The following is a 25,993-nucleotide window of genomic DNA, read 5'->3' on the forward strand; positions in this document are numbered from 1 at the left end:
GGTTGAAATGTGGATTAAATTAGCTCCATCCTAACGTCATTTTGTGGACCCAACTTTAACTCATCTCTTAGATATTTTATAATATAAAATCTCACTACTGACATTCTACAGGGTTTGGACAGACACAGAGAAACAGACAGCAAGTCACCTGCACACGAGATATAGGCTTCCTCCTTTGGAGAGCAGGAAGTGTAATTCCAAGGGTCAGAAGGACACTGCCAGAGAGAGGTATCAGTGCTCCGACACCGAATTCCATCTACCCACTGGGGTCTAGAACCTTCTCTGAGACCAACAATAGTGTTGAGGGTTCCACTCTCCCCACAGCCAAGCTGTCTGCAGATCACAGACACAGTGATGTCTTCCATGGGGTTACGGCAGACACTGCCCCAGGTCCCATTGTAGAAAACTTCCAGCCACCCAGCACACTGCTGGTCCTCGCTCACCATCCTGAGGGCCAGGAACTCTAAGGTTGAAAGAGAGGAGACAGGACACAGTGAGCTTTCCCCTCAGTGCTCTGGGTTTTCCTCTTTCCCAGAAATCGTGAACACTCACCCCTGACCCAGCTGAGGAGATACCCAATAGGTGACAAGACTGAAATCTATCTCCCTTTTACTTGACTTTGTCCGTTAATGTCTGTCTTTCTATTTCTGCCACAATGATGTAGTGAATACGAACAGAGAGAAAGACCAACATAGGCACCTGCAGGGAAGGGCCCTGAGCCTTATTTCCTGATAAAACCTGTAAAAGAGCATGTGAAAGGGATGTGGGTAGTGGAGAAACAGGCAGAACAGTGAACCCACAAATGTCTATGTTCCAGTCTTTCAATCCTGTGAATGTTGCCTTATATTTCAAAAGGGATTTTACAGACATTATTAAGACAAGAAACTTAGGAGCTTGGGATGGTGAAACTAACCTGCAATATTATGAATTAACCATATAAACCCAATCTAATTATCCCTAAAATTGGAATACTCTTCCTGAGTGTGGTTAGAGGAAGATGAGACACTGAGGAATGGTCAGGGGAGGGAATGTTGTCTGAAGAAGATGGGCTCCAAGCCAAGGAATGAGGCCACATAGGAACCAGAAAAGACTGGCAAACGAGTTCTCCCCAGGGCCTCCAGGAAGAACGCATCCCTGTGGACACTGGGGTGTTGGTCTCCGGAGACCCTTGTCAGACTCCTAGGGTATAGAACTGAACAGAGTAAATCTGTGCTTTCATTACAATGTCAACAGGATCACCAGACTGTACTACCACAGGGAACTGAAGGAGAGCCCTGCTTTCATGTGGAAACCGTAAGAAATGGCTCTACCAGGAAACACTGCTGAGAACAAAGGACCAGACTCTCAGCTGCTGCAGAAGGAAGTGAAAGCACTTAGTCTTCACGTCTGCTGGAAACACAGGCTCCATGGGAGGAAGCCTTCTTCTCTGGTCCTTTCAGCATCTATCCCTCAGGACTCAGACTCCTGTCTTCCAGGGCCCCACCCCTCCCCCTTCCTGTGGACAGTGTGCAGCCCAGACCTGAGCAGATGACCCCCGCGTCCTGCTTGTGTCTGCAGTCGTGCTGCCCCCAGCCCCGGGAAGGGCACTTCCACAGGTGAGACTCCTTTCCTGTGCAGTTCAAGTCGTCCAGCCAGATGGGTCCTGATCCTGCCCCGAAGTGAGCAGACGTCGTGGCATTGAGGGCTTGTCCACAGCCCAGCTGCCTGCACACCACGTGGGCATCGTCCAGGTCCCAGCCGTCATCACAGATGGTGCCCCAGGAGCCCTGGTCAAGAATCTCCACTCTCCCAGCGCAGTGACCGCCCCCGTCTACCAGGCGGAGCTGTCTGCTGTCTGAGGAGAGAGAAATTGGACAATGGGGCGGTACCCAGGCAGGGGTGGGGGTGGTGGGGGGTGCGGACGAGAAGCGTCTTCTGTTCTGTAGGACCCTCACCTGAGCAGTAGGGGGCGCTCTCCTCTGAGGCTGCAGAGCCTGTTGGTTCAGAAAGGGAGTCGCTGCACTGGGGCAGCACCTGGGTCTGGTTTCCTGCAGAAATAGCAATGATCAGAGGGACATGAGTTACCGGGAGATAGTGAGGGATAGAGAAGCCTGGCGTGCTGCAGTCCAGGGGATAGGAAAGAATTGGACACGACTGAGCGACTGAACAGCAGCACATAATCTTTGCTGTTACATTCACTGAGAAGTGAATGTGTCTCCTTCCCTCGAAGTTCAGCTGACCTTTGTGAATTCCTAGTAAGTAATAATGCTGCTGCTGCTGCTAAGTCACTTCAGTTGTGTCTGACGGCAGCCCACCAGACCCTTCTGTCCTTGGGATTCTCCAGGCAAGAATACTGGAGTGGGCTGCCATTTCCTTCTCCAATGCATGAATGCATGCCAAGCCCTCCCAGTCATGCCCGACTCTGTAGTAACAGAAGGGAGTTAAGGTAAAGTTGCTTGACTTTCAGCACTAGGTCTGAAAATGCATGCAGCCTCCTATGAAATCACTGAGGACTTTTGCTTTAGGGCAAGTCTGCCCTCTTGAGACACTCATCGTGTGGAGACGGTCATATGCAGGTCTCTGGTCACTCAGTTTAACCCAGCTGACCTTCCAGTTGCCAGGCTTGTCCTCATGAACCATCTTGCATCTGCAGCCCAGTTGTGTCCTCAGATGATGTCAGCCCCAGCTGATACTGGGCTACAACCTGATGAGACTCCAAGACAATACAACTCAGAGCGCTTCCCAAATTCCTTCCCAAACTCCAGGAAATCGTGAGCAAAAGTAAAAAGGGGTTTTAGGATGGTAAGTTTTGTTGGAAATTTGGTTATGCAGCAATAGTAACCAAACAGTTATAATTACCACACTACTAAGTATTTACTGGAGAAGGCAATGGCACCCCACTCCAGTACTCTTGCCTGGAAACTCCCATGGACAGAGGAGCCTGGTAGGCTGCAGTCCATGGGGTCGCGAAGAGTCCGACACGACTGAACGACTTCACTTTCACTTTTTCACTTTCCTGCATTGGAGAAGGAAATGGCAACCCACTCCAGTGTTCTTGCCTGGAGAATCCCAGGGACGGGGGCGCCTGGTGGGTTGCCATCTATGGGGTCACACAGAGTTGGACACGACTGAAGCGACTTAGCTTAGCTTAAGTATTTACTGAAGACAACTGAAGTGTTTGTTTTCAGAACAACTTGTATATGCATATGCATAGCATCTTTATCCATAATGGCCCAAATTTGGGATGCCACCTAAAACACATGACATTGCTTTTGGAACAAAGTAACAGGCAGAAGCTAGAAGGGGTGAAGGAGGTTATTAGCAGAAGCCTAATGGGCTTGGGCAATGCTGTCAATGAGGATTGAAAGGAAGTGAGGAAATACAATTGGGGCTGAAAGAAAAATATATGTTGATATTTATGCAAAATAAAATGGTTGCTGTAAATGACTAGATTTTGAAGTACTTTGTTACCCGGCAACAGTAACTGGAAACACCTTTTTTCACTCTCAGTAACTATAGAGCAAAACAAGCAAAGCCAGTCACTAAATATTCAGAACATTTGAGTGGGGTGATTTAACAAACACACCTCTCAAAACTAGAGAATACACCTTATTCTAAGCACTAATAGGTCATTTTTCAAGGCTGATCATATATTATACAAAAAGTGAGATCCAAAAATTTTTTCAAAGGGTAAAATAATTAAAAATATGTTTTGTTTTGTTTTTTTACTAAAGTGGAATTAAGCTAAAAACAAAAGACAAATAGTAAATCTCCTGTTATTTGTTTTGTAGCTAAGTCATGTTTGACTCTTTTGCGGCCTCAAGGGCTGTAGCCCATCAGTCTCCTCTATCCATGGGATTTCCCAGGCAAGAATACTGGAGTGGGTTGCCATTTTCTTCTCCAAAACCTTCTGTAGTGAGGTATAATTTTCATGCATTAAAATACACATATTTTGAGTATGTTTTCATAAGTTTGACAATTGCCTATGCCAGCATAACCATTATCACAGTTAAAATTCAGAATATATAGGATTATTCGCAAAGTTCCTATGTGCCTCTTGCAACCAATAAAAGCCCCACAAACCCAGATCCAGGCAAATACTGATCTGTCTTTTATTATAATAGATTAGTTGTATTTTTTGAGAATTTAATAAAATCATACAATATGGAATCCCTTTTAGATGGCTTCTTTCATTTAGCATGCTTTGAGATTTTCTGTGTAGTTGGATTTATGAGTAGCTTATTTTTTCTATTGTTAAAGTCTTACATTGTATGACTATGCCAAAGAAAGTTTTCCTTTCTTTCACTAAAGAAAATTAGAGTGGCTTGTACTTTCTTACTCTTTTAAATAAACATGTCTGACTTTTCTGCCTAAATTTTTTGTGGACATATCTTTTCATCCCTCTTGGGTAACAGAAATTTTGGGTAACATAGAGTTGCTAAGAGTTATTTTCTCTTACTTTATCATAAGCAATGTATAAAGGTTCTAGTGGATCAATAACCTTCTCCAAACTTGGAATTGTCAGTCTCCTTAATTCTAGCCAGTCTAATTTGTGAATTTATATGTCATACTTTAATTTGAATTTCTTTAATAGCTAATGATATTTGATATCTTTTCATTTACTTATTGGCCATTTGTATATCATCTTTGGGAAAGTGTCTTTCTTAATATCTTGCCCATGTTTAAACTGGATAGTTCTTTACTTATTTTTCTGTTATAAATTTTTCACTTATTCTTGTTACAAGTCCTTTGTTAGATATCAGTTCATTTCAGAAGCTCAGTCGTGTCTGACTCTTTGCAACCCCATAAATTGCAGCATGCCAGGCCTCCCTGTCCATCACCAACTCCCGGAGTTCAGTCAAACTCACGTCCATCGAGTCAGTAATGCCATCCAGCCATCTTATCCTCTGTCGTCCCCTTCTCCTCCTGCCCCCAATCCCTCCCAGCATCAGAGTCTTTTCCAATGAGTCAACTCTTCGCATGAGGTGGCCAAAGTACTGGAGTTTCAGCTTTAGCATCATTCCTTCCAAAGAACACCCAGGACTGATCTCCTTTAGAATGGACTGGTTGGATCTCCTTGCAGTCCAAGGGACTCTCAAGAGTCTTCTCCAACACCACAGTTCAAAAGCATCAGTTCTTCAGCGCTCAGCTTTCTTCACCGTCCAAATCTCACATCCATACATGACTACTGGAAAAACCATAGCCTTGACTAAACGAACCTTTGTTGGCAAAGTCATGTTTCTGCTTTTGAATATGCTATCTAGGTTGGTCATAACTCTTCTTCCAAGGAGTAAGCGTCTTTTAATTTCATGGCTGCAATCACCATCTACAGTGATTTTGGAGCCCCAGAAAATAAAGTCTGACACTGTCTCCACTGTTTCCCCATCTATTTCCCATGAAGTTGTGGGACCGGATGCCATGATCTTCGTTTTCTGAATGTTGAGCTTTAAGCCAACTTTTTCACTCTCCTCTTTCACTTTGATCAAGAAGCTTTTTAGTTCCTCTTCACTATGTATTGCAATTAACTTCTCCCTATCAGTTGAATGCCATTTTATTATCTTAATTTTTTTTCAAAAGTCAAAAAGTTTTAATTTTAATGAAAATCACGTCTCATTTTTTAATGGTTAATGTCTTATCTGACTTAGGAAATGTTTGCCTACTCCACAATCATAATAATTTTTCTTATGTTTTCTTCTACCAGTTTTATAATTAAATTTAATATGGGAATAACCATTTATTTGAGCTACCCTGATGGACTGGGATTTTTCTTCAGGGTGAGGATGAGGGGAATGGCGCTTATGATGTGAAATCAGGATCATGGTTCATCCTCCCCTCCCATGAAGATATTCAATTAGCAGATCATTTTTGAAGAGAATATATTTTCCCCTTTGAAATATCTCTATGCCTTTGTACAATTTCAACACATACATGGGTTTGGGTCTGTTACTAAACTTTATTGTGTTCTGTTGATCTATTTAGCTATTCTTATTCAATGGCCATGTTGCTGTGGAAATGCAGTAGGAAACTTGAAGTTCTTTTTGGCCCTTCTTTTTCAAAATTGTTTTGTCCACTTCACTTCTTTCACATTTAAATAAATATTTAGAATTTGCTTGTAAAGTTCTACAAAAATATTGCTTGGCTTTTTATTAGGATTAGATTTATTTTGTGTACTAAGTGAAGAGAATTGACAGCCTATTAAGTTTTCTAATCCATGAACATGGTATCCGTTTTTATATTTTTAGGTGCTCTGTGACTTTCAATGAAAGCCCTTTAGATATTTTAAGTTTCTTCCTACATATTTAATAGTTTTTATACTATAATAAATGGAATTTTCCCAATTTCCCCCTAGATTTTGCTAGTATAAAGAAGTACCACTTATGTTTGGTTTATGCTTCATTGGTCATTAGTGAAGACAGTCTGTGTACATGGATGAACTATACGTTAGTCATCAATCTAAGCAATCACATCAACCCTAAGCAATGTGAATTAGCTGGTCCTGCATGTGACCAGCAAAGTTTCAAATTTTAAACTGTATGCTAAATAATCATTTAGTTATTTCACTTTATTCAATATTTTTTCTGCTACTTTTATGATTCTTTGTCTTTGGTTTTTACAGTTGAATTATGTTTCTGAGAAAAGGTCTTTTGCATTAGGATTATAAGGTTACCTATTAGTTTTATCAGCTTGAATTTTCAAGCCTCTCCCCAAGTTAGAAAAATTCACATCTATTATTCATTTAAATACAATTTCTCCCACCCTCTCCCTCTCTTCTCCTAGACATTTTTATGTTAGCATAGACCCATAAGTCACATAGGATATATTCTTCCCTTTTTACTCATTTTTAACCACTGATTCTATCTTTAATTTGATCTACTCTGTTGTAGATGCTCTTTGCTGCATTTTTCCCCATTTCATTCATTAAACTCTTCAGCACCAGAATTTCTGTTTGGTTCTTTTTATAACTTCTCTTTATTAAACTTCTTATTTTTTCATCTATTGTCACCCTTATTTCATTGATTTGCCTTTCTGTCTTTTCTTACAGCTCATTCAGTTTCCTCAAAACAGCTGAATTGGGTTCTTTATAAGCTAGATTGCAAAGATCCATGTCATTGACATGTGTCTTTGTCAGTTTTGAAAAGTTACTGTTACTCTTTGGTGATGACTACTTTCTTTAATTCTTCAAGTTCCTCGAAATTTTGCTTTGCTGCTTTTGACTTAGATGTAGCAGACACCACATTAAATTTTTACTGATTACCTTCAGGTGGTATATACTCTTCTCTGACCTTATATAGATTCACTCTACATTTATTGCTTCATCTTATAGAAAATACCTTAAGCTTTTATGTCTTATTTGGTCCATAAAACTCAACAGGCTGCTGAAAACCTCTCTTCTGTTTTGCAGAATGTTGAGCTACAGCCCAAGCCTGTGGTTACCTCCCTGCCCACAGACCCTAGTCTGTTTTTTAAGATCACTCCATTTACTGGAGTTTGCTTTCATTTCCACACTTGGAAACACACAAAAGCAGCTGTCAGAAGGGTGGTAGTAAAGATGATTTACTAAAGATTTAGTACCCTCAGGGACTTGGAGTACCTACAGGCCCAGGGAGAGAGATCTTTGGGTGACATTCTCCTAGAGGCTTATGGATGGGCTTCCTGCTGAAGCCCTGAGTGGAGTCGCAGGAATTGCATCCCTTTTACACTCTTTGACATTTTTAATGATCTTTCATATTTCCTCTCCTGCCTCAGTCATGGAGGTTCAGCCCTAGAACTCTGGGTGCTTCTGGAAAGAAATTGGTTTCCCCAGCAATATCAAGTGGGCACTAGCTCATTGATTTCCTTTTCGCCCATGAGAGAGGCCCCACCAACTAGTTCAAATTTATGCTGTCACCTTGGGTTAAGGAGCAGCACTGGCAAAATCCTTTAATCCTCCCCAATAATTCAAACTTAACTTTTTTGGCTCCAACAGAGTAATGAACTCTCCCTTCAGGAATCCTGGACTTCTAACAATTTCTATAGGTATCTGACCAAATGAGCACTCACCATGTTTCTCCATGTTTTCCCTGACCATGGCCCAGGGGCCTGGGACAGCTTCACTACTCCTGCTGGCTCCAGTCTGTACCAATGTCTACCTGCCTATTACTGGATGCCCAGGTGAGTGACCATCTTCCTGGTCCTTTGATATAAGTTATGGATCCCACAACTTTCACAGAGGCACTTTTAATCATGGATGTATGGTTAATTAGTTGCTAAAAAGAGAAGCAAATAGGAAGGAAGCAAATCACCATGATGCTGACATCATTCCCTCTTTGCCAAGACTTTTACACAATTAGCTGAAGTAGAGAAATTCTTTGAATAGTTCCATTTGAAGTTACATATGGATGAATAGAAAATCTGAATAATTCTGATTTATTAAAAATACTGAATTTGTAGTTAAACCTTTCTACTATAACTTTAAAACAAAACAATTTCAAGTTCAGATGTATTTCAAAATTGTTAATAATGTGTGAAATTGAAATTTCCTGAATTTGAATGATGTCTTAAGAAATACATGCTGAGGTTATCGGGTAAAGGAAACTGATGGGTATAGAAATTCTCACATGGTTCAGTGGGGGAAAATCTCTGACTGAGGTATACCCTTTTGCTTATATATTGTTCACTATGATTATACTTAAATAGCTATGTTTACTTAAAATATGTATTGTCCTTTATGCTTCTTGCCCTGATCTGAAACATGAATGAATAATGACAAAACCCATATTTCGTCATGAAATATCTAACGTTTGAAGTCAGTTTTCCCTCCCTCCCTGCCCTTGGAGACATATCACTCCAGGAGCATCCTGAGTACCAACAGCCCTTCCCTCTCTCTTACCTGAGCAGATCACAGAAGCCGTGTTGCCATGAGAACAGTCAGAACCACCCAGGGAAGTCACAGGGCAACTCCACAGGAAAGACTCAGCCCCCAAACAGTGAAATCGGACTGTTGAGATCTGGTCATCTCTGCCCACCAAGTGTGGTCCTCCGGGGGTGGAGATGGCGACTCCACAGCCGAGCTGACGACAGACAACATTGGCATTGGCCAGACTCCAGTGGGAGGCACAGAGCACTCTCCATCGTCCAGAAATGTTCATCTCCACCTGCCCCTCACACTGAGAGGAGCCGTTTGTCATGAGCCGGATTTCTGAGTACGCTAGTAGAAGAAGACAGGATTTCAGCAAAATCTCATGATTTTCTTACCCCAACAAGAGTGCAGGGAGGTTAGTCCTGATCTACATCTCACCTGAACAGGCAACCTGAGTAGCTCCACTGTGGTGACACGTGCCCCCTGGGCAGGGCACTCTGGGGCAGACCCGGAGCTCGGGCTCCTCCCCCTCACACCTGAACTCCTCAGCCCAGACCTGGCCATCAGACACTCTGAAGGGCATGTGTTTCAGGACAGATGCAACCTTGCCGCATCCCAGCTCTGCACAGATGACCTGGGCAGTGGGGAGTGTGAAATTCCCATCAGACACTGGAATCCAGGCTTTTCCAGAATGTACTTCTACACGCCCTGAGCAGGGTCTATCCCCTCCAAACAGACGCACAGATCCTAAGATAAAAATAACAACAAATACAGTGAGCATTCATTTTCCTTGCTTGCAAATTGAAAACAATGTGCCACAGGCAATGGTGTGAAAACTTTCCAGGAGTTGAGCACGCACTGAGAATTTAACAGTGTCAGAGTTGCATTTTCATGACCAAGTTTCTGAAGAGAAACCCGTATATATGTGTTAGTATACTGTATTGGTGTTTTTCCTTCTGGCTTACTTGGCTCTGTAACCCTGTGTACGAGATAGCAAAAGAGACATTGATGTATAGAACAGTCTTATGGACTCTGTCGGAGAGGGAGAGGGTGGGAAGATTTGGGACAATGACATTGAAACATGTAAAATATCATGTATGAAACGAGATGCCGGTCCAGGTTCGATGTATGATACTGGATGCTTGGGGCTAGTGCACCGGGACAACCCAGAGGGATGGTATGGGGAGGGAGGAGGGAGGAGGGTTCAGGATGGGGAACACATGTATACGTGTGGTGGATTCATTTTGATATTTGGCAAAACTAATACAATTATGTAAAGTTTAAAAATAAAATAAAATTTAAAAAAAAATTAAAAAAAATTTTTTTAAGTAAATAAATAAATAAAGAGAAACCCAGAAGCAGGGTCAATTTCAAATGACTGGATCCCAGCAAGGTATACTTTGAGGTTGGTTAGAAATGTGAATTCCTTTTCTGAGGTCCAGGAAACTATAGGGACCAAGACAGATCATCTGTCTGGGTGAATGCCAGGTACATATTTTTTATTTTGGTTAGAGAAGTTTCTCATTTAGGGGCCTGGGATCTACAGAGCCCAAGAAAATAATGTGTAATGTGTGTCACTCAAACTTGAGTATAGAGACATGAAGAACAGAATCAAACCAGAGCAAAATGGCTGAGAGTGTAGAGATCTATCATCTGGACAAAGTTAGAAAGCTTTTCTGAGACTTTCTGCTACTAATCTAATCAGTTTTTTCTCCCATGAGCCACTCCTTAAGTGGCATGGTGTAGAGAAAATCATATAGGCTGGATCCATTAGTGCATGCCAACCTGTAGACAGATAATGGCTCAAGAGAAGAAATACTGACATAATAACTAATTCACTTTTAATGTACCAAATTTTATTTTTCTGATAATTTTTGATGACAAAATATTCCAAGAATTTCTTAGATTACCTAAATAGGAAAAAAGATGAGTCTGTTCTGTTAAGTAAGCTCAGAAAGTCACAGGAGAGAGAAGGGATGGTCTTAGACATTTCTCTTGAAAACTTAGTATTTGTCAACAAACCTGGGAGAGAATGAGTTCTGAATGGAAATTTATAAAACAGTGAGTTTGCCAAAGAGTTCCTACTACAGACTTTTCTTCTGAAACAGAAATCATTAAGAACCATAAGGAGTGGTATTAATTGATTTTAATTCTATCATCATGCTAATTCTGTATTCATATCTGACATCAGTGAGATGATAAAAAAGGAGGGTCCCCAACCCTCACTCTCCCACAGAAACAGTGTGCCCCCAGCAACATGCCTGTCAACTTCAGACAGAACTGACTCAGAAACTGCTCCCTGATGTGGCACAACCCTGCACCACCATGGTCCTAGGCAGTCCTGTCTGCCCAGACATCCAGAAGGAGTCACACCATTTGGCATCCCTGACAACAGGACTGTCAATTGTGGACATGAGTATGAGTGCAGATTCTAGTGCACCCTGCAACCTAGGCTCAGTCTCACTCTACTACACTAGGGAAGCAATCCTGCCCACCTCAGCACTCAGAGGAAGCGACACCCATCCATGTACCTGCCAACAGGGCCACTGACCAGAGACACAACAGCAGCCCCAGAAGCAGCTACATAACCTGACTCCAGCTTTGCTGGACCACAAGACCAAGGGCAGTCCTATCAGTTCAAGGACAAGGCAGTAGATCTTTATTAGTTGAAATCAGATTTCAACAAATCTTTATTTCAACAAATCTCCTTCAAATGCACACTCACCAATGCAGGACTACACAGATCATGAAGAATCTGCAAAATAAGATGCCACTTAAGGAAACCAAGAAAACTCCAGCAACTACTCTGAAGAAATGAAGATTTATGAACTGCTTGAGAAAAAATTCAAAATAATTGGTTCAAACTCAATGGCTACAATAGAACAGAAACAGACAACTGAACACCATCTGGAAAAGTACGTGAACAAATGGCAAAGTTTAACTAAAAAATAGAAAACACAGTGCTCACTTCAGCAGCACATATACTTAAAAACAGAAAACACAAGAAGAAACCAGACAGAATTGCTGAAACTCAATAATACAATAACTGAACTGAAAAATTCAAAAGAGTGCTTCAGGCAAACTATTGTCCAAAACAAAGAATCAGCAAACTTAAGGACAGGTTATTTCAAATTATCTTGTTAGAAGAACAAATCAAGTACTGATGGGAGACTTGGACCATAAAGAAGGCTGAACACCAAAGAATTGATGCTTTTGAATTGTGGTTCTGGAGAAGACTCTTGCGAGTCCCTTGGATGTTCAAGAGATCAAACCAGTCAATCCTAAAGGAAATCATCCCTGAATATTCATTGAAAGGACTGATGCAGAAGCTGAAGCTCCACATCAGTTTGGCCACCTGATGTGAAGAGCTGACTCACTAGAAAAGACCTTGATGCTAGGAAATATTAAGGCAAAGGAGATGGGGGTGGCAGAGGATGAGATAGTTAAATAGCATCACTGGCTTGGACATGAATCTGAGCAAACTCTGGGAGATAGTGAAGGACAGGGGAGCCTGGTGTGCTGCAGTCCACGGTGTCACAAAGAGTCAGACATGACTTAGTGACTGAACAGCAACAAGATGGGAAAAAGTGAAAATTATTCATATACAATGCATGGGTAACCGTACAGCAAAATTATTCATGCATTATGAGAGCCCCAATAGGAAAAAAGAAAGAGGCAGATAGCTTATTTAAAGAACTAATGACTGAAAATTTCCCAAGTTTAGGGAGAGAAAAAAGGACAACTCAATGGCCATGAGTAAATTCTGGGAGTTGGTGATGGACAGGAAAGCCTGGCATGCTGCAGTCCATGGGGTCGCAAAGAGTCAGACATGACTGAGGGACTCAACTGAAGTTGCATGAGCCTCAATACTCATAAGACACATAAATATTTGGGGAATATATTAGTTGAATCAGTTTTTAGCATATTTCATCACCCTCTGCTCATCCTATCTATCACCTAACCCTGGATTTTTGTCATTTCTCCCGTTTCACACAAGTAAACATGATCTTAAATATACAAATGTTTATTGATTTAAAGATGGGTTTGTCGAAAAGGTAAGCAACTGCTATAGAAGTGAAGGGTAGGTATATAGGTGGGGTTTGTGGCAAGTAAGGTTTTGAGTAAAGTAAAGAGTAAAGAGTTTTGAGGCTAAGGAGGGAAACCAAAATGACAATGTATCTTTAGTCATCCAAGGAGCATATTTTGTAAAGAATAAAAGGGAATCAATTACCTAATTTTTTAAATTCCCTTGTTTCTGAGTATATTCTGATTATTTATTGCTAGAGTTCTTTCTGGTAAAAGACTACCTAGTAATGCCTGAATCCAGTTAAAAAACTAGACTTCCAAAGAAGAAAAATATAACCATAAAAAAAATTTTAAATGAGCAATCATTAAAAGCAAATTCAGAAATTACAGAGATGATTTAATTGGCTGATAAGGTCTTTAAACCTCTAATATAAATATACCTACTGAGGCATAAAAACAAAGTAGAGAGAAAATAAGGAAATGGAGCTTCTAAAACTAAAATACAATATTTGGGATGAAAAATTGTCTGGATTAACTTAACAAGACACAAGACATTGCAGAATAAAAGAACTGGAAATTCAACACATAGCAATTGACTATCCAAATTGAAGTAGAGAGAGAAAAATACGAGTAGAAATTATTATCATTAAGGATAATATCAAACCATGTAAAATATGTTATTTGGAGATTCAGAATAAGGGATAAGTAGAAAAAAATTTTTTTAAATGATAGATGGAATTTTTCCAAATTTAATGAAGCTATAAACCCACTGATCCAAGAGGCTAAACAAACCTCAAACAAGATAAAGTAAATAAAACCACCCAGGGCACTTGATAATATATTGCTGAAGTCCATTCATAAACAAAAATAACTCTTAAGAGCAGCCAGGAAATTTTGACGCACTATATATAGGGGAACAATGTTAAGTATTACTGACTTCTTGTTTGAAGTAATGCAAGCCAGATAATTCAGACACTTTTGAAAATAACTCAAACCTGAAAGAAAATTAAAGTGTTTTCAGATGAATAACAGATGATAGAATGTGAGGCTATCAGACATACACTACACAAAAATGTTATCTAAAGGTCTAAAAGTTAAAGGAAAGTGATAATAAATGAAAGCTTGAATCTACCCAAAGCAATAAGAACTGTGTTAAATGATAATTCTGCAAGTAAATATTTTAAAAACTTCTTCTCATTTTTAAAATACTACAATATTTAAGACAAAAATAGCAATTGTGTATTACAAAATTATAATATATTTATAAGTAGAATATATGACAACAGTAACATAAATAACAAGAACAGGGAAATAGAAGTATACTATAATAATGTCTTACATTATATATTAAATGACATGCTATCTAAAGAAAAATGTTATTAAAGAGTAATATTTTCAACATTATGATAAGCTCTGCAAAAAGAGATACAGCCAATAAACCAACAGAGTACAAAAATAGAGTATTAAAATGCTCAATTAAAGATTAAAATAGGAACAAAAAAGCATAAAACAAACAGCAAGCTAGTAAACTTAAACACAAGTATATAAATAATTATGTTAAATTTAAATAATTTAGACACTCCAACTAAAAGCAAGATGATAAGACTACATAAAGTAAGACAAAATCATACACTGTATAAACACGGAAACATAGGGTCACAAAAATATACCATGCAAACACTGATCAGAGAAAGCTGTATTATATATATTAACATTATATGAAGTAAGCCTATAGGATAAAGAATATATTCAGAGAGAAAAGAACATTTCATGATGATAAAATACAAAAGAAATTATGTAGTTTCAAAATCAGCATGAAGCAACTGAAATGGTGTTTACAGGAAAATTTATAGCCTTTATGCTTCCTTGAGGCTTACATTAGAAAAGAAAAGAAAACTGAGAGCAAATGATCTAAGATTCCACCTCAAGAATCTACAAAAATACAGCAAATCAAAACCAAACAAGAAGAACAAAAACTAATAGAAATCAATGAAATAAGAAACATACACAATAAAGCAAATCAAAAAAGTCAACTGGTAATCTTTTTGAAAGGCTAATGACACTGATAATCCTCTAGCAAAAATTTCAATCAAGAAAAACTAAAAGAACACAAATTTAACAACACCAAGAATGAAAGGGGGGTTATCACTTTAGATCCTACCAATATGTAAAAGATACATTGTTGTTCAGTCACTAAGTCCTATCCAACTCTGCCACCCTGTGGACTGCAGCACCCAAAGCTTCCCTGTCTTTCACTGTCTTCTGGAGTTTGCTCAGATTTATATCCATGGAGTCAATGATGTCATCCAACCATCTCGTCCTCTGTTGCCCACCTTCTCCTCCTGCTCTCATCTCGATCTTTCCCAAAATCAGGGTCTATTCCAATGAGTTGGCTCTGCACATCAGGTGGTCAAACTATTGGAACTTCAACTTCAGCATCAGTCCTTTCAATGAATATTCAAGGTTGATTTCCTTTAGGATTGACTGGTTGATCTCCTTGTTGTCCAAGGGATTCTCAAAAGTCTTCTCTAGCACCACAGTTCAAAAACATCAGTTCTTTGGTGCTCAGTCTTCTTTATGGTCCAACTCTCACATCCATACCAGACTACTGGAAAAAACATAGCTTTGACCTTTGTCAGCAAAGTGATGTTTCTGCTTTTTAATATGCTATCTAGGTTTATCATAGCTTTTCTTCCAAGGAGCAAGCATCTTTTAATTTCATCGTTGAAGTCACCATCTGCAGTGCTTTTGGAGCCGAAGAAAATAAAATCTGCCACTGTTTCCATTTCTCCCCCATGTATTTTCTTCCCAAGTGATGCTAGTGGTAAAGAACCTTCCTACCAATGGAGGTAGACATAAGAGATGTGGGTTCGATTCCCTTCCATCCTGGGAAGATTCCCTGGAGGAGGAAATGGAAACCCACCTCAGTATTCTTGCCTGGAAAATCCCATGAACAGAGGAGCCTGGCAGGCTACAGTCCATAGGGTTGCGCAGAGTTGGACATAACTGAAGCAACTTAGCACTGCACATTTGCCATGAAGTGATGGGACTGGATGCCATGATCTTAGTTTTTTAACAATATTGGGCGTGTTCAGGGTGGTGTGACCATAGACTGATCTTAGTTTTTGAATGTTGAGTGTTAAGTCAGCTTTCTCACTCTCCTTTCACCTTCATCAAGAGGTTCTTTAGTTCCTCTTCATTTTCTGCCACTAGAGTGATAACATCTGCATATCTGAGGTTGTTGATATTTCTCCTGAATATCTTGATTCCAGCTTGTGCTTCATCCAGTCCAGCATCTCGCATGATGTACTCTGCATATAAATTAAATAAGCAGGGTGACAACATACAGCCTTGTCATACTCCTTTTCCTGCATTGAACCAGTCCATTGTTCCATGTTTGGTTCTAGCTGCTGCTTCTTGACAGGTAAGGTAGTCTGGTATTCCCACCTTTTTAAGAATTTCCTACAGTTTGTTGTGATGCACACAGTCAAAAGATTTAGCATAGTCAATGAAACAGAAGTAGATTTTTTTCTGGAATTCTCTTGCTTTTTCTATGATCCAACAGATGTTGGCAATCTGATCTCTGGTTCCTCTTCCTTTTCTAAATCCAGCGTGTACATTTGGAAGTTCTCAGTTCACAAACAGTTGAAGCCTAGCTTGAAGGATTTTGAGCATTACCTTGCTAGCATATGAAATGAGTGCAGTTGTGTGGAACTTTAAACTTTCTTTGGCATTGTCCATCTTTGGGATTGAAATGAAAACAACCTGACCTTTTCCAGTCCTGTGGAACTCCATTGCTGAGTTTTCCAAATTTGCTGGCATATTGAGTGCAGCACTCTAACAGTGTCATCTTTTAGGATTTGAACTAGCTCAGCTGGAATTCCATCACTTTCACTAGCTTTTTTCATCTTAATGCTTCCTAAGGCCCACTTGACTTCAGACTCCAGGATATCTGGCTCTAGGTGAGTGACCACATCATCATCGTTATCTGGGTCAATAAGTCCTTTCTTGTGTAGTTCTTCTTTGTATTCCTACTGCCTCTTTTTCATCCTTTTAATTCTGTTAGGTCCTTGCATGTCTTCCCTTGAAAATACAACTACCAATATTTGAAAGCACACACAAAAAATGGAAAATCTGAAAAAAATCTGAAGTTTCTTTAAAAATTCCCATTAAGAAAATTGCAGTACTCCAATGTCAGCTCTTCCACAGAGCTCAGAAATGATTTCTACTCTGGATTTATCCTAAACACAGTACTTCACCTTCAACAATCTGATCAGATCAGATCAGGAGCTCAGTCATGTCTAACTCTTTGCGACCCCATGAATCGCAGCACGCCAGGCCTCCCTGTCCATCACCAACTCCCAGAGTTCACTAAGACCCACGTCCATCGAGTCAGTGATGCCATCCAGCCATCTCATCCTCTGTCGTCCCCTTCTCCTCTTGCCCCCAATCCCTCCCAGCATCAGAGTCTTTTCCAATGAGTCAACACTTCGCATGAGGTGGCCAAAGTACTGGAGTTTCAGCTTTAGCATCATTCCTTCCAAAGAAATCCCAGGGCTGATCTTCAGAATGGACTGGTTGGATCTCCTTGCAGTCCAAGGGACTCTCAAGAGTCTTCTCCAACACCACAGTTCAAAAGCATTAATTCTTCGGTGCTCAGCCTTCTTCACAGTCCAACTCTCACATCCATACATGACCATAGGAAAAACCATAGCCTTGACTACACGGACCTTTGTTGGCAAAGTAATGTCTCTGCTTTTGAATATGCTATCTAGGTTGGTCATAACTTTCCTTCCAAGGAGTAAGCGTCTTTTAATTTCATGGCTACAGTCACCATCTGTAGTGATTTTGGAGCCAATAAAAATAAAGTCTGACACTGTTTCCACTGTTTCCCCATCTATCTCCCATGAAGTGATGGGACCGGATGCCATGATCTTCATTTTCTGAATTGTGAGCTTTAAGCCAACTTTTTCACTCTCCACTTTCAGTTTCATCAAGAGCCTTTTGAGTTCCTCTTCACTTTCTGCCATAAGGGTGGTGTCATCTGCATATCTGAGGTTATTGATATTTCTCTCGGCAATCTTGATTCCAGCTTGTGTTTCTTCCAGTCCAGCATTTCTCATGATGTACTCTGCATAGAAGTTAAATAAACAGGGTGACAATATACAGCCTTGACGAACTCCTTTTCCTCTTTGGAACCAGTCTGTTGTTCCATGTCCAGTTCTAACTGTTGCTTCCTGACCTGCATACAAATTTCTCAAGAGGCAGATCAGGTAGTCTGGTATTCCCATCTCTTGAAGAATTTTCCACAGTTTATTGTGATCCACACAGTCAAAGGCTTTGGCATAATCAAAAAAGCAGAAATAGATGTTTTTCTGGAACTCTCTTGCTTTTTCCATGATCCAGCGAATGTTGGCAATTTGATCTCTGGTTCCTCTGCCTTTTCTAAAACCAGCTTGAACATCTGGAAGTTCATGGTTCACATATTGCTGAAGCCTGGCTTGGAGAATTTTGAGCATTACTTTACTAGCATGTGAGATGAGTGCAATTGTGCGGCAGTTTGAGCATTCTTTGGCATTGCCTTTCTTTGGGATTGGAATGAAAACTGACCTTTTCCAGTCCTGTGGCCACTGCTGAGTTTTCCAAATCTGCTGGCATATTGAGTGCAGCACTTCCACAGCATCATCTTTCAGGATTTGGAATAGCTCAACTGGAATTCCATCACCTCCACTAGCTTTGTTTGTAGTGATGCTTTCCAAGGCCCACTTGACTTCACATTCCAGGATGTCTGGCTCTAGGTCAGTGATCACACCATCGTGATTATCTGGGTCGTGAAGATCTTTTTTGTACAGTTCTTGTGTATTCTTGCCATCTCTTCTTAATATCTTCTGCTTCTGTTAGGTCCATACCATTTCTGTCCTTTATCGAGCCCATCTTTGCATGAAATGTTCCTTTGGTATCTCTGATTTTCTTGAAGAGATCCCTAGTCTTTCCCATTCTGTTGGTTTCCTCTATTTCTTTGCATTGATCGCTGAAGAAGGCTTTCTTATCTCTTCTTGCTATTCTTTGGAACTCTGCATTCAGATGTTTATATCTTTCCTTTTCTCCTTTGCTTTTCACTTCTATTCTTTTCACAGCTATTTGTAAGGCCTCCCCAGACAGCCATTTTGCTTTTGCATTTCTTTTCCATGGGGATGATCTTGATCCCTGTCTCCTGTACAATGTCACGAACCTCATTCCATAGTTCATCAGGCACTCTATCAGATCTAGGCCCTTAAATCTATTTCTCACTTCCACTGTATAATCATAAGGGATTTGATTTAGGTCATACCTGAATGGTCTAGTGGTTTTCCCTACTTTCTTCAATTTAAGTCTGAATTTGGCAATAAGGAGTTCATGGTCTGAGCCACAGTCAGCTCCTGGTCTTGTTTTTGCTGACGGTATAGAGCTTCTCCATCTCTGGCTGCAAAGAATATAATCAGTCTGATTTCGGTGTTGACCATCTGGTGATGTCCATGTATAGAGTCTTCTCTTGTGTTGTTGCAAGAGGGTGTTTGTTATGACCAGTGCATTTTCTTGGCAAAACTCTATTAGTCTTTGCCCTGCTTCATTCCGTATTCCAAGGCCAAATTTGCCTGTCACTCCAGTTGTTTCTTGACTTCCTACTTTTGCATTCCAGTCCCCTATAATGAAAAGGACATCTTTTTTGGGTATTAGTTCTAAAAGGTCAAGAGGGTGAAATTCTCTTTCACACCACTTTCCTAAAATTGAGAAGAAACTCCAAGACTTCAGTTTCAATTAGAGAATTGGAACAGACATGCTATTCTCTTTTTACTTCTCCTGTGTCACCACTTTGACCTGCCTTCACTAAAACATGTTTCTGAAAATATAGAAGTGATAGACCAGAGGGAAAAAACTGACAAAGAGATTAGCACAAAAAAACTGGAACAGTTAATAAACATGTGAAAGTCTAAATTAGAGCAGCCTTAGGGAGTAAAAACCATAATCAAAGTTAAAATGCCACAGCACCCTGTTAATTTTTAAGTATATCCTAACTGAAATTAATATTCAAACATTTATTTTCTTAAAACAGTAACATTAGGAGCTCCAACATCACATAAGCTTACAGCACCACACACTGTATTTTTACTCAGATGCTGATTTATCAAAACAAGGTGGAAACACATGTAGTGTTTCCACAAGTTTATCTGCAGTTGAAACCATGATTAGGGCATGGTAACAATAGAAATATTACTTGAAATGACAGAAAATAGATTTTCTTAAAACAAAAAATTCCTATCTGAAACTCAAATGCCCCTTGAAACTAATTATTTTTAATAATAATAACAGAAGAAAACATTTGCAGATGTATACTTACCTCCCAAAGTTCTAAGCTGTATACATTAAATATATACAGCATTTTGTATGTCAGTCATATCTCAATAAAGTAGCTTAAAAGGAAAGTAATTCTTTTCTTAGGGGTCTCAACTAGTATCATCAAAGACCTTTTGAGGGTGAGATTGGAAAAGATCACTTTTCTGGTGATCTTCCCCCAAAGAGCTGATTAGCCATAAGCTGCTAGAAATGTACTGCAAATATTCTCAGGGCTCCTCCTGTCTCACCCACCAGATGGCTGGCCATTTTTAAAGACTCAACTACCTACATTAGGAATTCACTGTGATATCTGACTTTTCCTCTAGTCCACCTGGTCTGATGGGATTAATGTGTAAAGCATCTAGATCTTCCACCATTGTAATAACCACTGGAAACTGACCATCTACTCATACCCTAGTCTCATTGCTATCTTTACTGTCTCCACCTTGGCACAATCCAATGTGCTTAGCACTGAGCACTTCTCATGAGTCACTTCAGGTCCTATTAGCTTCACTGACTGTTACACTTGATGTGCTTCAGCTACTGTGCTGTTACTTTCCAAGCTTCATATTTTGCTTCTCCTTCAACAACCCCACAGACAGAATGTGAGCTCCCCACCAAGGTGGCCAGGTGATGAGACTAGCTCCTGCCACAAATCCTCCTTCTTGCCCTGACTGTGACCTAGGACCTTCAAATGCACAAGTGAAATCCCCTCATGCCTTTTCCTTGTGTTTCACCCTGACTCCCAGTGTTGTCACTTCTCCATGTGTCTTCACTCTCTCGTTTGGCTTCTCATGCTTTGTTGAGTCAACCTCCTTGCATCCGTCCTGATATGATCCCTTCATACCTCTGGTGACTCTGTTTCTTTAAGACCAGAGAGTGTAATAAACTATGTTTGCCCTCTCTTATGCCTTCTCTTGTGGCCAAACCTGACTGGCCATCTCAATAGAATAAAAAATAATCATGATGAAACTAATCTGTCAAATCATTGTATGAAAGTATAACCCAGCAGTTGTACCTGTTTGTAACATTTGACCTCACTTCCCCGCCTCTTATGACACATCACAGAGATCTGAAGGGTCCAGCTGTCCACAAGTCTGAAGTTTTTACTGTCCAGGGCCAAGCAAACCCTTAACCCCCCTTGAGAACCTAATGCTCTAAAAATCAAGTGTGACCAGAGTCTTCCCCCAAGGGTGCTCTAAAGCATGTGATCTGGTTTCCCCATGGTCATTCTGTGAATGAGACGGAGGTGTTTCCTGCTGAGAATCCCCTCCAAGACCAGACAGGCCTTACCTGAGCAGACTGCTCCAATATCCTGGTCATGAGAGAAGGTGTCATTATAGTTTTTAAAATCAATATGAACACACTTATAGATACTCAAAGTTGATTCAGCCTCTATACTCTCACAAGAACCATATAACAACCAAATGGGGCCAAGTCTTGGTCCAAAATAAGACCCTCTGGGAGCATCAATGGCAACTCCACATTCCAGTCGTCTGCACACCACTTCTACAGATTCTATGGGCCAGTACTCAGTATACACTGTGCCCCATTCTCCTTTGTACTTCGCTTCCACTCTCCCCTCACAGCGGTGGGCTCCATCCTTCAGCCTCAGCTCCAGAACTGCAAGAGAGACACAGACACAGGACACAGGAGAGATTTTAAGAGAGAGTGCAGTGGTGTGCTGATAAGTAATAAAAAATAATCTTCTCTCTGAAGGGAAAAAAAAAATCCCTACATTTGTTGACTTTTATGGTATAAACATTCCCACCGTGGCCAACTCAAAACCCCCAATGTGCCATCACTGAACATGGAGCAGGAAGGGAGGCACCAGGTGTTTCTCACGAGCCTGTAGAACCAGCTCCAGGGACACCACCAAGGACAGGCCTTCAGAGACTCTGGATGCTGCCCTCCCTGTAGATGTGCCCAAGGCTACTAGGGCCCAGCTTCCCCGTCTCAGTTACAGCTCATGGCCCAAGACCCAGGGAGGAATCCTCCCTCTCCTTCCCTGTCCATAGGGAGCATCTCATCCAGCTCAGGAACAGAGGGCTGGGGTAACAGGCTCCACAGTGTCCCAGTTATTCCTGTCACCTGTGTTCATGCCCTTGTGTAATCCCCACACTCTAATGTATCTAGTAACATGCATGTAACAAATAGTATTTGGCAAAAGTTATGAGATGTCACTTAAGAGATTAGGTTTCAAGATGACTCTGGTTTCCTTTTGGTGACCTATCTCTCTCTGTCTAGCTCTAATGAAGCCAGCTGCCACATTGTGAGCTGTGTATGGAGAGACCCTCATGACAAACAACCAAGGGAGGCCTCTTGGCAACAGCCAGCAAGAGACTGAGGCTCTCAGTTAAACAGTCTCCTAGAGTCTGAATGCTGCCAACAACCAGGTGGGTTTGAGTGGTACCCACCCCTTGTTGAACCTTCAGATGATTGAACCAGTAAGACAACACAAGTCAGAGGACCCTGGTAATCTTTGCTGATTCCTAGCCCATGGAAATTATAAGGTGCTAGATGTTTGCTGCTTTAAGCTGTTGTTTTGTTTTGTTTGTTTATTTTTGGCTGTGCTGGGTTTTTGTTGCCACTCACAGGCTTTCTCTAGTTACAGAGTAGAGGCTACTCTTCATTGTGGTGCATGAGCCTCTCATGCCAGTGGCTTCTCTTGTTGCTGAGCATGGGCTCTAATCATGAGGGCTAAGATGCCAAGCTTTGCAGTAATTTGTAGCACAGCAACACATAATTAATGTAGGAAGGCATTATGCTAAGTGAAAGAAGTAAAACAGAGAAAAGCAAATACTGTTTGGTCTCATTTATATGTGAACTCTTAAAAAAAAAAAAAAACAATTTCATAGATAAGGAGAGTAAATTGGTGGTTGCCTGGGTAGGGATGGGAGTGGGAGGAAAGGATGATGGTGGTACAAACTTCTACTTAGAATATAGATAAGCCCTGGGGATGGAATGTACATGTGACTGTAGTTGACAATTGTTATTTAGTCACCAAGTCATGTCCTACTCTCTGCAAGCCCATGAACTTCAGCATATCAGGCTTCCCTGGCCTTCACTATTTTCTGGAGTTTGCTCAAACTCATGTCCATTGAGTTGGTGATGCCATCCAACTGTCTCATCCTCTGTCACTCCTTTCTTCTCCTGCTCTCAGTCTTTCCCAACATCAGGGTCTTTTCCAGTGAATTGGCTCTTCATATCAGGTGGCCAAAGTATTATAGCTTCAGCATCAGTCTTCCAATGAATATTCAGGTTGATATCCTTTAGGATCGACAGATTGATCTCCTCATTGCCCAAGGGACTCTCAAGAGTATTCTCCAGCACCACAGTTTGAAAGCATCACTTCTTTGGCACTCAACCTTCTTTATGGTCCAGCTCTCACAACCATACATGACTACTGGAAAAGCCATAGATTTGATTATAGGGACCTTTCTTGGTAAAGTGATCTCTCTGTTTTTTAATATGCTGCCTAGATTTGCCATAGCTTTTCTTCCAAGGAGAAAACATCTTTTGATTTCATAGCTTCAGTCACCATCTATGGTAATTTTGGAGCCCGAGAAAATAAAATCTGTCACTGTTTCCACTTTTCCCCCATCTTTTTGCCAAGAAATGATGGAATCAGTTGTCATGATCTTAGTTGACAATACTGGATTGTATATTTGATCATTACTGATAAAGTCAATCTTAAAAGTTCTCATAACATACACATAGTAACTATGTAATGTGATAAATGTGTTAACTAACTTAATTATGTTAATAGTTTCAAAATATATATGTATTTCTTTTTTAATACTTTAATTTTTGGAGTATAGTTGATTTATAATGTTGTGTTAGTTTCAGGTGTACAATAAAGTGACTCAGTTATATATTTTAATACATACACTCATTCTTTTTTAGATTCTTTTCTCTCACAGCTTACCACAGAATACTGGTTAGACTTCCCTGTGCTATACAGTAGGTCCATGTCGATTATCTATCATATATATAGTCAGGTGTGTGTGTGTTAATTTCAAATTCCTGATTTATCCCTCTCCCTAACTCCCAACATTTCCCCTTGTGTAACCATAAGTTGTTTTGGATATCTGTAAGTCTGCTTCTGTTTTGTAAATAAGTTCATTTGTACCCTTTTAAAATTAATTTTTATTGGAGTATAGTTGCTTTACTATGTTGTATCCTCTGTACAGCAGAGTGAATCAGTTATTTGTTGTTGTTCAGTTGCTAAGTCATGTCTAACTCTGTGAATTCATGGACTCACACACTCCAGGCTCACCTGTCCTCCACTATCTCCTGAAGCTTGCTCAAATTCATGATGATTTCTAACCATCATGCTATCTAACCATCTCCTCCTCTGCCACCCCCTTCTCCTCTTGCCTTCAATGTTTCCCAGCATCATTTCCAATGAGTCTGCTCTTGGTTGAGTCCCTTTTCTCCACACCATCCCCAGCATTTATGCTTTATAGAGTTTTTGATGGCCAATTCTGACTGGTGTGAGGTGATGCCTCTTTGTACTTTTGATTTGCATTTCTCTGATGGTTAGTGATGCTCAGCATCTTTTCATGTGTTTTTTGGACACCTGTATGTCTTCACTGGAGAATATATACATATGTATTTCAAGTCATCATACTGTACACCTTTCACTTATATCTTATTCTTTGGTGATTACCTTCCAATAAAGCTGGAAACAATAGATAAAAACAACTATATAGAGAGACAAAAACTTTTGCAAATGCAAGGGAAAGAATGACAGGAATAATAGTAATGGGAGCTTGAAATATATTTCTCAGCTTTTAATACTTGAAATGGTCATCTGAACTAAATTCAATGGGGAAAAAGTGGAAGTAGCAACAGATTTTATTTTGGGGGGCTCCAAAATCCCTGTGGACAGTGACTGCAACCAGGAAATGAAAAGACACTTGCTCCTTGGAAGAAAATCCATAACAAACCTAGTCAGCATATTAAAAAGCAGAGACCTCAATTTGCCAACAAAAGTCCATAGAGTCAAAGCTGTGATTTTTCCTGTGGTCATGTATGGATGTGAGAGTTGAACCATAAAGAAAGCTGCGTGCATGCATGCTAAGTTGTTTCAGTAGTATCCAACTGTTTGTGACCCTATGGATCACAGCCTGCCAGGTTTCTCTATCCATGGGATTCCCCAGGCAAGAATACTGGAGTGGATTGTCATTTCCTTCTCCAGGGGATCTTCCCAACCCAGGGATTGAAACTGCATCTCTTATGTCTCCTGCATTGGCAGGCGGGTCCTTTACCACTAGCACCACCCGGGAAGCAGCACTGAAGAATTGATGCTTTTGAACTGTGGTGTTGGAGAAGACTCTTGAGAGTGCCTTGGACTGTCAGGAAATCCCACCAGTCAATCCTAAAGGAAATCAACCCTGAATATTCATTGGAAGGACTGATACTGAAGTTGAAGCTCCAATACTTTGGTCACTTGATGAGAAAAGATAACTCATTGGGAAAAAAAAAAAAAAAACAAAAAACCCGCTGGTGTCCCCACTGATGGCACTTATCAGAGTTTATTATAATTTCTAGTTCTATTGTCCAGACTCACTAGACTATCAGTTAATATGGGCCAGGGAGCTTTATTCACCATCATTAGGGCCTCAGCATCTGGTGAATTGCAAAGGGTATGGATCAAATGCCCCACAAACCCACCTTTAAATTAATAAACATTTGTGGAATGAAAGTCTAAATAAATTCTGAAAAGAAGGTATGGAAATGATATAATTTAGCACATTTATGGCATTCAAA

The 25,993-nt window shown here is 40.3% G+C and overlaps 1 protein-coding gene across 1 annotated transcript in view; it reads right to left on the minus strand.

Annotated features, from left to right (window-relative positions):
* The window catches only part of LOC133248202 (antigen WC1.1-like), a 56,932-nt gene that overhangs the window by 27,325 nt on the left and 3,614 nt on the right, over nucleotides 1-25,993 (minus strand). Inside the window, exons 2-7 of the mRNA XM_061418021.1 lie at nucleotides 21,512-21,841; nucleotides 9,257-9,565; nucleotides 8,849-9,166; nucleotides 1,935-2,027; nucleotides 1,520-1,834; nucleotides 149-463 (exon numbers count right to left, since the gene is read on the minus strand). Of these exons, the coding sequence (XP_061274005.1) occupies nucleotides 149-463; nucleotides 1,520-1,834; nucleotides 1,935-2,027; nucleotides 8,849-9,166; nucleotides 9,257-9,565; nucleotides 21,512-21,841 (1,680 nt within the window). The remainder of the gene's footprint in view (nucleotides 1-148; nucleotides 464-1,519; nucleotides 1,835-1,934; nucleotides 2,028-8,848; nucleotides 9,167-9,256; nucleotides 9,566-21,511; nucleotides 21,842-25,993) is intronic.

The sequence above is a fragment of the Bos javanicus genome, chromosome 5 (assembly GCF_032452875.1).
Source record: "Bos javanicus breed banteng chromosome 5, ARS-OSU_banteng_1.0, whole genome shotgun sequence".
In the NCBI taxonomy this organism is placed as follows: Eukaryota; Metazoa; Chordata; class Mammalia; order Artiodactyla; family Bovidae; genus Bos; species Bos javanicus.